The 11504-nt window shown below is 41.0% G+C and overlaps 1 protein-coding gene across 1 annotated transcript; it reads left to right on the top strand.

The window, feature by feature from the left end:
• The first annotated feature begins 753 nt into the window (after window positions 1–753).
• Window positions 754–11185, top strand: REXO2 (RNA exonuclease 2). The gene is made up of 7 exons (XM_059930352.1): window positions 754–954; window positions 1918–2001; window positions 5401–5478; window positions 5996–6107; window positions 7444–7552; window positions 8775–8828; window positions 10747–11185. Exons 1-7 carry the CDS (start codon window positions 808–810, stop codon window positions 10874–10876), a joined length of 714 nt encoding a protein of 237 aa, XP_059786335.1. The 5' UTR covers window positions 754–807; the 3' UTR covers window positions 10877–11185.
• The last annotated feature ends 319 nt before the right edge of the window (window positions 11186–11504 follow it).

Genomic DNA, 11504 nt, shown 5'->3' with positions numbered 1-11504 from the left:
ATTGCAGAGCGGGCAAAGCTGTTTTTAGTTCATTTAATTTACTGCATAGATTCGTTATACAAGGACGAGATTTAACCTTGAGAACTTGTAAGGGTGGACTAGGAAGTCATTACCACCGACACCTAACAGCTGAACTGAAACACAGACCACGGCAAGCCCCTCAGTAAGGAATAAGAGGTAACCTTTTGCCTATGAAGGAAAGGGACTTTTAGTCAGCACCTAAAGCGTGCTAAGTGATCTCTCGGATAAGATCTCATTTAAGGATTTCTAAAGGACTTGTTGATAGCGGAAATGGTCTTCTGGCCTGAAAAAAAGCACACCGCCCTGCTGTTTCATGTAAATGAGAAAAATCCCCAGTGTGTGAAGTGGAGTTGCAAGTAAGTAAAAAGAAGGGGGAAAAAAAGCAAAAAAGATACATTAAAAAAAAAAACAAACCGGTAACCAGGTCTTTTTCGACTTAACAAAGTAACAGCGTTCCTCCTCAACTAGGCGATTTACAACTAATCCAAATTCAGGAAATAACTCCTGGAAACGAATAAACTTAGTTCTGAAAAACATGCGCGTCCACTAACATCCGAAAACACGTGGCGGGGGCGGGGATATCGGGCGCAACACCAGACAAGACTCTAAGGCCCATCATCCCATTCGGCAGCTAAGCCGGACTGTTCAGGGCCAGCCGGCGCACTGGATGCTGGGACTTGCGGTTTTTGCTCCTGCACCTCCCCGCGGGTTTGCGACGTTTAGCGACCATCGCGCCTGCGCCAGCGCCGGCTGAGAGGCTGGGGCCAGGGTGGCTTGTGCCGGGTGATGCTAGGCGGCTCCCTGGGTTCCAGGCTGTTGCGAGGTGTGGGTGGGACTCGAGGGTCGTTCGGGGCGTGGGGTGTCCGTGAAGCTGGCGCAGCCATGGCGGCTGGGGAGAGCATGGCTCAGCGGATGGTCTGGGTAGACCTGGAGGTGAGTCAGGGCGGTGGGGCGTGAGGGGAGACGAGTGAGGTTTCGCGCGTGGGACAGAGTAGCCGAGCCTGTCCGGGGAGAGTGGCAGTGTCTGGGTCTCAGGTGTGGCAGGTGAGCGCCTCCCGGCTGTGGACGGCGCGGGGCAGGTCGGGGGTGGGGGCAGGAGTCCTGCGGGTGTTGGGGATTGTGCCGGACTGTGGAGTTTATTTTCCAGAGGGTGGAGTCATCCATATGGCTTGCCCTAGCCCCCAATTCCGCCCAGATGTGGACCTCCCTAACCCTCTGATGGGCTCAGGGTCACGGGGGTAGGGGTGCGCACAATGGCTGTGCTAGACCCCAGTTCCCCAGTCTCCCAGGACCTTAGGTTGTTAGAGCTAGACGGGACTCCGGGGATGACTCAGCCTTACCCCACGTTCCCTAAAGGAGAAAACTGAGGCCCAGAGAGAGGACTCAGCTCATTCAAGGTCGCGCATTTAGTGAAGGTTGAGGTTAGCACTACAACCCGGTTCTGATCCCTTTAGGTTTTCCATACTCAGCCAAGCACTCCCCTCTCCCTTGAGCCTCAGTTTTCTCATATATGAAATGGGGATCATAACACTAGATTGTGATGAAGATCAAGTGGTGTAATTAACATAAAAACTTTGTACACTCTGCAGAGATGTAGTAATGTTAGTTATCTAACTCTTCCAAAATTGAATGCTGTCAGCACTCAATTTTGCTTACTTTGCATCGGCCCCAGAGTAGGACTGTGATGCCTGGCATGTAGCAGGCCCTTGGTAAATGTTTATTGAGTAAATAACTCATAATGAGTGCCTTGAGGACTTGCTCAAGGAGCATTCTTGTCTCTTTTATCCTGGCTGTGGGATATAAATTGAATATGCTTGAGGGATGTCCTGTTAAATAAACTTGGATACAGTAGGCCAGAAAGACGGTTTCGTGTGTGTGATGTATTTTTTATTGCAGATGACAGGATTGGACATTGAGAAGGACCAGATTATTGAGATGGCCTGTCTGATAACTGACTCTGATCTCAACATTTTGGCTGAAGTAGGTTATGCCTTGTAATACAACCATACTGTTTAGAGTGTTTTGGAAATCTAAAGATTGGTGCCCCCCCCCATCTCTTTATTTAAAAGATAAGAAAACTGAGGTCCCTGTAGATTAAGGTCCAAAATAATGTTCTAGGTCATGGTGGGCTTGGTACGAGAACCAAAGTAATCCATCTCAGAGCCTAGGAATTTTCTATAGTACTGCCCAAAATTAGGAACTATAAATGCTATCATTTGCTAAGAGCTTACTGTGTGCCAGGCACAGTTCTAAGTGCTTTACATGTATTCACTGTTAATCCTCACAGCAACTATAAGGTAGGTACTGTTATACTCACTATATAGAGAGAGACGCTTTGGCAGACAGTTGTTGGGTAATTTGCCTAAGGCCACCTGGCTAGTTATTGGGAGTGCCAGGAGTTTAACCCAAGCAGTCTGAGTAAAGTGCTCCCAACCAATAAGACACTTGACTGTGGTCCCACCAGGATTGGTGACTCATGCCAAAGTTGACTTCTTTATATTATAATCTTAGCTTATATATAGCTTAGCTTATAACTCCATATATCCAGTTTCTACCTTTTCAGCTAGGACATGTGATTCGTCTAGATCTATATTAAGATTTTAGAATTCCTGTTGATACAGAATCATAAAATATCCTCCTGTTGACATATTGGGCATGATTAAGGTTTTAACATGCTGCTTTTAACTGAAACATTAAGCAAAACAAATAAAACACACCTGTTGCCTTTTGGCCACTCACAAAGCATTTAATAAGCGTATGAGAACGTGTGATTGGTAGAGGGTGAAATCCTGGGCCCTGAATAACTCTGTGTCATATTGTCAGCAGTATTCGGAGGTGGTGAGAAACTCTAGAATAGGAACACAGTAGGGATGTTTTGGGGAAAGACAGTTTTGTTAAAATAAGTTTCCAGAGGGTCGGATTGATGTGCTACTGGCACTGGATAAATTTCACAAGTCTACAGTTAAGAGTTCTACTTATTTTCCTGGGTAGGTAAGAGAGGGGAGGAACCATTTTAGATGAATTGCTACTTTCATGGAGTACCAGGCATATATCGGAGTACCTCCTGATACATCAGCTGGAGGGGAATCATGAGACTTTGTATCTCACTGTAGCAACTACCTCTTTTTTTTCCAAAACAAAAGAAACAAAAAATCTTTTATATGAACCTTGAGTTTTAGGTTTGGTTGTTTTTTCCTGTCACTTGGAATTTCCTAGATATGAATAGTGAAGAGAAGTGTGTTTATTCACCAGCCCTACTTACCCTTGTCTGAAGAAGAGTTTTTCCCTTAGACTGTTGATATAATGTGACATACTGACAGTTTAATGGACCAGTTAGTTGATATGTACCCTGGAGGAAATTTGGGTCTGTAGTCACACAGCTGCACATGAGGGTGGCATTTGTAAATAGACCCAGTCTGATGAGGATAAGGATTTTTTTTTTTAACATCTTTATTGGAGTATAATTGCTTTACAATGGTGTGTTAGTTTCTGCTTTATAACAAAGTGAATCAGCTATACATATACATATATCCCCATATCTCCTTCCTCTTGCGTCTCCCTCCCACCCTCCCTATCCCACCCCTCTAGGTGGTCACAAAGCACCCAGCTGATCTCCCTGTGCTATGCGGCTGCTTCCCACTAGCTATCTATTTTACATTTGGTAGTGTATATATGTCCATGCCCCTCTCTCACTTCATCCCAGCTTCCCCTTCCCCTTCCCCATGTCCTCAAGTCCATTCTCTACATCTGCATCTTTATTCCTGTGAGGATAAGGATGTAAAAAAAAAAAAATTGCTTAGGGGCTGTTAACACTGAAGTGTCAGTTCTATGGAATATATGTTTTATTCTTGTATATGAGTCTGAGGAAAATGTTTTACGCTAGAAGAACAGACATCCCACCTGGAAATTTTTCCGTAAGTAGCTTAGTGGGCCACACTGGGATCTAGAGTAAGTTAAATAGCCTTAAGTTGATAGTCGTTGGCTTTTTCCATCATGGTTTGTTAGAATTGTGTTTTGCAATATGAGGTTTTTGGTTTCTTAAAAAATATGTTATCAAAACAGCAAGGTCCTACTGTATTGCACAGGTAACTATATTCAATATCCTGAGATCAACCAGAATGGGAAAGAATATAAAAAAGAATGTATATGTATGTAAAACTGAATCACTCTGCTGTATAGCAGAAATTAACACAACATTGGAAATCAACTATACTTCAGTTAAAAAAAAAAAGTTATCAGAGCAAATTTTTTGCTTCTTCATGGAGATTGCCGTCACCAGTTTTCTTGTTTGGCTAAAACTCCTTGTTAGTTGTAGCTGTCAGGCATATTTTAGTCAAATTCTTGCCATTCCTCTCACTAATTGCAAAGTACTTTTACCGCTTTAGTAGTAATCATACCTTGGATTTAGAGAATCTTTCTTTCCCAGAGAGTTCAAAGAACTTTCATATCTATAATTTCTTTTATCCTGTTAACATCCCTGTGAGGGAAGGGGTTGGGGGGGTGCTGTTATCTCCATGGTACAGAAGGTAAAACTAAGCCGAAGGTGACTTGCTTTACAGCCACAAGTTGAGCTTCTGCTACTGCTGGGATTCTATCTGACTCACAGTTGAATGTTCTATTAAGTGGAGCTGAGAATTCCAGCATCACTTTTTTTTTTTTTTCAATCTTTCACATGTCACCAATTACTTTTTGAACTTTTTAATGTGAAAATGCTGTTAAAAGTAAACAGTATAGCTTTATGCAAAATATTATGTATAGTAAGTTGTTTTTTTGTGCTGTTCTTCTCCTGTCTCATCCCACTCCCCAACTTTTATGTATTTTCTTAGTATTTTCCATGCATATACAAATGTGTGTTTTTTTAAATCAAGTATAAGTGAACTCATAAGCATGCGTACACTGTTCTGCAATTTGCTTTTTTCACTTGGCAGTATAGACACTTTTCATAGTCAGGGGCTGGCAAGCCTTTTCTAAAAAACACCAGATATTAAGTATTTTAGGCTTAGAGTGCCACGTACCTCTCTGTCCCATATTTGTTTGTTTTACAACCATTTGCAAATGTAAAAGTCATTTGTAGCTTGCTGGCAATTAAAAGAAAAAAAAGCCACAGGCTGGGGCTATAGTTTGCTGACCTTTGGTGGATACCTGTGTCCTCTGTTGATAGGCATTTCAGTTTTCGGTTGTGTTATGTGTGTGTTCGTTCATTATTTTTTGTCGTCATAAATAGTGCTGGAATGAACGAGGACCACTTTTAGAGTTAACAAAGTCCCTCATCTTTCTTCCCTTCTCTAGTATATATATGTAATTCCTAAAGCAGTTAAACTGAGAAACCAAGCTTATCCCCATTGATTCTGGATGAATAACAGTTTTTCCTATCCACAGGGTCCTAACCTGATTATAAAACAGCCAGATGAGTTACTGGACAGCATGTCAGATTGGTGTAAGGAGCATCATGGGAAGGTAACATTACCATAAAAGGGGTAGAGGAAGATTGCTTGGCGAGCCTGGGAAACTGCTTGCTTGTTCACTTTTCATCTTTGGGACCTCTCGAGACCATCTTCTCCTGAATGTCCTCTTTTTTCCTCTCCTGCATTCAGTCTGTCGCGAGCACATTGCGGATTATCAAGTATTGCTCAAGTCAGTCTTTTGGATAAGGTTAGACGATCAACTTTCAGAGAAGGGAGAATGCCGCTCTCCTGTTAAGTTGGTTCTTCCCAGAGGTTATATCCTTGGACTTTGAGCGCCATCTTTTCTGACTGTGTGGAAATGCTATTAACAATCAGGAACATAGCTTATCTGACTTGGATTCTTTAAGAAAAAAATCGGTGCCAAGATGGCAGTTTCAGTGTGAACTTGAGCTCTGTAAATGGTCCATCTGTGGTTATATTTGCCCATTTTAGAAGTGAAGTTTCATATCTGGATGCCTTTGAACGCTGACTTCATGTGTCTTGGTGGGGCTGGGGATTCTCTCTTGCAGTCTGGTCTAACCAAAGCAGTGAAGGAGAGTACAATGACACTGCAGCAGGCAGAGTATGAATTTCTGTCCTTTGTACGACAGCTGACTCCTCCGGGGCTCTGTCCACTTGCAGGTAAAATCCAGTCCTATGTCTGCCTTGTAGATAGTCTTCCATCGTAGCGGTTCAAGAGACTGCGGTTCCAGAACGATCAGCCAGGATCATCGTGCCTTCCACTTAATCCTGATTTGGATTATCCATCTTACTTTTTGTTGCTCAAATTTCCTTTTGTAATTTATACATGAATATCGGGGAAAATGCCCCGAAAACTGACATGAGATCTGGGATACCCAGATTAACTCAATAAAAGTTTTCCACCTATTTTTATTATGGAAAAATTTCAAATATACAGAAAAGTTGGATCTAGTAGTTGTTCACCTTGTGCCATGTTTATCTGTCTATTTTTTTGGACATTTGAAAGTAAATTGCAGGCATCATGACACTTCATCCCTAAATAGTTCACCCAGAATTTCCTAAGCATAAGGACATTTTCTTAAGTAACCACAATATCATTGTCACATTTAAGACGATTAAAAACAATTCAGTTACATCATCTGATCACTAGTCCACATCCGAAATGTCTGTTTGTTTTTTAACCAGGATTCAGTCAAGACTCACGCATTTCATTTGGTTATTATGTCGCTTTAGTCTCTTAATCCAAAGTGTGCACCTGTCTTTTTTTTTTCCCATTGTGACATTGCCTTTTTAAAGAAACTAGGCCAGTTCTGCTAGGATTTTGAAGGGACTGCCATTGTCAAAGGGAGGGTAATGGCCGTCCGGTGGTGTGTTTGTATTTGTATATGTAAGCTGGTATAGTAACTAACACTTCCCTTAAATACTCATAAAAAAGTTTTGACTTTAAGTACTATATAGCATGTATTGTATCAATTTTCCCCCTAGCCAATGCAGCTGGTGTCTGTTTTAAAGTTCTTATTTAAAATTTAGTGTTTTTAATATAAATTACTGTGTGGAAACATGAATGTGGATATGATTGATTAAAATTGAAATGTAAATAAATGCTTATCTACTTATGAGTTTATCTACAGTTAAACTTTTAGTGTTAGTGGTGTAGATTTTGTGATACTGGGAGAAAATTTGTGCATGTGGTATTATCTAAAGAAGTTACAGATTTGAGCGTTATTTTTAGTATGTGGAATGATAGATTCATCCTTTTGTCCATAAAGAGGCCATTTACAAATTTATTATGAGCTAAACTGTCTAAATACTCCGAAATCTGCACTTGTAATCTAATCAGATACACTCAAACCTAATTTCGAAGTTTTGAGATGCTTTGAGGAATTGTTTGAATTCTTTAAAAAAACACCTCCAATTAAATACAGTTTGTGAATTTGTATATCCTTTTGTATACTACTAGAAATACACAGATGCGGTATGCTTCGTGTCTTTCTAGGAAATTCAGTTCATGCAGATAAGAAGTTTCTTGACAAATACATGCCCCAGTTCATGAAACATCTTCATTATAGAATAATTGATGTGAGCACTGTTAAAGAGCTGTGCAGGTAAGGGCTATATTTAGGATCCATTCAACTGCCTCATTTAGCATGTTTTCCTTGAGAATTTGTACAGAGTAATTGAATAAAGGTGTAGAACTGAGGGGGCCAAGTGGGTGTATAACTTCCTCGTCCCATTCTCGCTTGAACTGGTGAGAATTGGGAGAAAGAACATCAAAAATCTTCCGTATAAATTTCATTAATCTGGAAAATTTATTGAGCACCCATTTTCTGTGCCACGTGTTGGCCTATGTGCTGGGAACATACAGATGAGAAGCCCGTAAGGGCTTAGAGTCTAGTGCATTGACAGATGTGTAAAAAACACACCTGAGAAGTGTACTGTGTGATGACGTCTGTTAGGGGAAAGTGCGGGTAGAATATTGTGGGCACGAGAGAAGGTGCACCCGGCAGCTGGAGTGAGGGGAATGGGGAGGTAGCAAAAACTTCACGGAGAAAATAGCTTTCAAGTTGAGATTTAAGGAAGAGTGGCCGTGTTCCAGGTATTTAAGGTGAGGAGTGAGCTTTCCCGAGAATGGGCAGAGGTATGAAGATAGGCGGGAGCAGGAAGATAAAGGTGATGCGATTAGATCATTCTGATTAGAAGGTGGTAAGAAAAGAGGTAGGGAGATGAGAAAGACTCTCACCATCTTGGAGAGAGAAGGCGGAGCTAGGGAAATGGCAGTGGGTGGTAGAGAGCAGGAGGTAGAGCATTTGAGAAGGTCAGTAGCGCGGCACTGAATGCTTGAATGGGGGCGTGAGTAAAAGGAGGACGTATAAAGTGATTCCCCGCGTTTCTAGTTTGGGTGGTTAGGTGGATGATGGAACTGATCAAAGATAAAGGGGAAAATAAGAGGAAGAGTAGATTTGGCCCATGGGGGAAGGGAGATGTTGAGGATGATGAGTATGACCATATGTGTGTGTGGAGTTGGAAGTGTCTGGTGGATTTTAGGTGGAGATGTCCATTGGGCAGTTGGATATCCATGACAGAAGCGCAGGAGAGGGCTGGGCTGGAGTGCGCAGATTTAGCAATCTTATACATTGTTGATCTTGCCCAAAGAGAATCTATAGTATGAAGAGAGGAAAGGGACGAAGGTGGAGTCCCAGACAGGGAGGCAGCTCGATAGTCACAACCCAAATGCCTTTTACAAAGTTATTAAACTACTTGAAGGACGTAATTATTCAGTGTATTTGAGACGGTTTCCTTTGAGAGTTCCATTTTTGCTGTATGTAGACGCTGGTATCCAGAAGAATATGAATTTGCACCAAAGAAGGCTGCTTCTCACAGGTAAGTTTGGGTCCTTCCAAGTGCTTGGCCGTCTGACACGCACATAACTCCCGAATTCCTGACTGCTTGAAGTAATGTCTCTATTCCCTTGGGGGAAAAGTAAAGGACAACTACATAAAAATAACCTTCTTTTGCTAAGATTATCAGGAATTCTGATCAGTGTTCTAACATTCCATTGTGAGATATGTATGGTCCTAATGTCTTTATTGCTGTTTTGAAACTTGCAGATAACTTAGTTTGTAGGTATGTGAAGCGGTCTAATTTTTTTTCTAGTAATGAGCAGTATAATTTTCTTCCCATCAAGCATATGGATTTGTAGTCATTTAAAATTGGAACACTTTGTGTACAGTTGTGCAACACAGTTAGCCTAACTTAGACACTTTGTAGTTTTTCAGATTGTTTCTTTTTATGTCTTCAACCTTAGGCTGAAGTACACAAGGAATTTAAAGAACTTGTGTATCTAGAGTCCTCTTTTACTTTTTGGTGTTGTAGTCTCTGAGGAAGGACATAAAACTTGGTGGGAGATGTAGCAGCTGGCATTTGTTTCATCCATGTACCGAGCCCCTACTGTGTACTGTGTACCGTGTACACTTCTAGCCAAACAGGAAGACCAAGTCCCTGCCCTAAAGAGCCTGGCATTAATGTTTTTTTATTGGGCTTTCATGGACTATAGCACAATAACACAGGTCTGGGATACCTCATGTGAAACAGTTGGGGCTTGATGTGTTTTGGATTTCAGGAGTTTTCAGGTTTTAGAAAGGTAGTAATACCCCTAACAAGGCCTGAGGAAGCACCTCATAATCAAGCACATTGCTGTTTCTACAGTGAAATGTACAGATATTCACGCCAAATGGCATAACTAATGACTATAAATAGCCTCGCATCAAGATTGGTCAGGTTTTGCCACATAGTGGGCTGTAGAAGAACTTTGGGTTTTCAGATCTTGTTTTGGGTTTCAGTATTGTGGCTAAGCTGTGGTGTACCTTGATTTAGCCAGAGGCTGTATTTTTGACAGCTTCAGCTCTCCACTGGTTATCCGAGACCTGGGAAGAAAGCAAAATTGTTGCCTTAACCACAGAAATAACTGTCTGAAAGCTCTTGCACTAAAGTTTGTGCAGTTTGTTCTCTAGAAGAGGCCCTTGACAATCAGAGCAGATTGATTTACTTGCACACTGTTCTAGTAATCTTGGTTACCTGATTTCTCAGACTACGACAGATGAGAAACAGCGTGTTGGAGGAGAAGAAAGGCTGTTAGATGGAGGCAGGCTGCCACTGATTATAGCACAAATCACCACGAGAGGGGAGGCAGATCCTCTTTTGTGGTTAGGTACTGTCTGATAATTGATGTTCATTATGATGATGGAGTCACGAGTTACGTTCGAGTACGTGATTGTATTTTGTGCAGGACGTCATTAAGTATTGTGAAGTGTTTCCCAAACTACATGCTATGAGCTGTTAATATGCATTCCACACAGGTGGTTGATTAAGTTTTAGAAATACTCTGTATATAGTACAACCTCCTCTGGGGAATTCACAACACATCAGTACATTAAATGCTTGGCAAAAAACTTCAAAAGAAGAAATGTTTAATCTAGGTTTTCCTAAATTTATTTGACCCCGGAATTCCTTTTTTTTCCCCCTGGGGAACACCTCACTATCTTATGGAACAGTTTGGTAAACTTTAATCTGTTATAGTTTAGAAATCTTTTTTTTTTTTTTTATTCAAACATTTTTTAAAAAACAAAGCACTTAAATTTGCTATGCTGAAATATTCCACTTCTTGATGATGTCAGATAGTTGCATTTACAGTAGTCCTTGTTGTTCTTAAGTTATTTATAAAAAGTTACGCTTTGCAAAATGGTGATCATCTCCTCTGGGTTTTGGACATTTCAACTCAGCGTGGTATGTTTGCTTGTAGGGCACTTGATGACATTAGTGAAAGCATCAAAGAACTTCAGTTTTACCGAAATAACATCTTCAAGAAAAAAACAGATGAGAAGAAGAGGAAAATTATAGAAAATGGGGAAAATGAGAAGACTGTGAGTTGATGCCAGTTCTCATGCTGCCACCACGTAGTTCTCTGGAAGGACCTCTGGTGGTTTTTCTTTTTCTCCCACTGGGCTCACGCTGACTGCTTTGGCAGAGCACCTTCCTTCAGTGCACTTGCGTCTCCTGATTATTCAAGGACACAGCACCTGGAAATTATTTTTCTCCTAACATACTGTTTTCATTTATGACACAGCAGCTCCTTTGTAAGTACCAGGTCACATCCATCCCTTGGCACATATCTGTATTTGCTTTTAGACCATTTCTTTTGTTTAAAAAAAAATAATAAAGCTAGTTCTATTGAAATGCAACCCTTTTTGTACCATCTATTCTTTAGTAGTTTAATGACTGGAAAATGATGGGTTTTTTTTCTTTTTTAGGTGGTATGCCTAATGTTTAAATGCTCATAATGCCATTAGGAGTGGGTTAAGTTTCTTATGTTAAATAGGAAGTGAACTTATTCTGTTTTGCTTTACAAGTCAAGAATAGAATAACTGGAGATAGGCTCAGAGAAGCAAATTGGGCTCATAGTTAGTTATAGTTACTGAACTGTCAGAGCTCTGCAATAGCTACTCTTTGCTACATTCAAGAAATTCAAGTAAGCCACCAGACAGTGATTCTGTAGGTAAT

This window comes from Balaenoptera ricei, chromosome 8 (assembly GCF_028023285.1).
Source record: "Balaenoptera ricei isolate mBalRic1 chromosome 8, mBalRic1.hap2, whole genome shotgun sequence".
Classification (NCBI taxonomy): domain Eukaryota; kingdom Metazoa; phylum Chordata; class Mammalia; order Artiodactyla; family Balaenopteridae; genus Balaenoptera; species Balaenoptera ricei.
Note: the sequence above shows the minus strand (reverse complement) of the source record. Positions and strands in the feature narration are given on the sequence as shown.

Bases quoted from the DNA above. Each gene is read 5' to 3' on its own strand.
- REXO2 (XM_059930352.1), top strand. From the start codon at position 808: ATGCTAGGCGGCTCCCTGGGTTCCAGGCTGTTGCGAGGTGTGGGTGGG. The intron at 2,002-5,400 runs GTAGGTTATGCC...TCCTATCCACAG, and splicing joins ATCTCAACATTTTGGCTGAA to GGTCCTAACCTGATTATAAA. The intron at 6,108-7,443 runs GTAAAATCCAGT...GTGTCTTTCTAG, and splicing joins GGGGCTCTGTCCACTTGCAG to GAAATTCAGTTCATGCAGAT.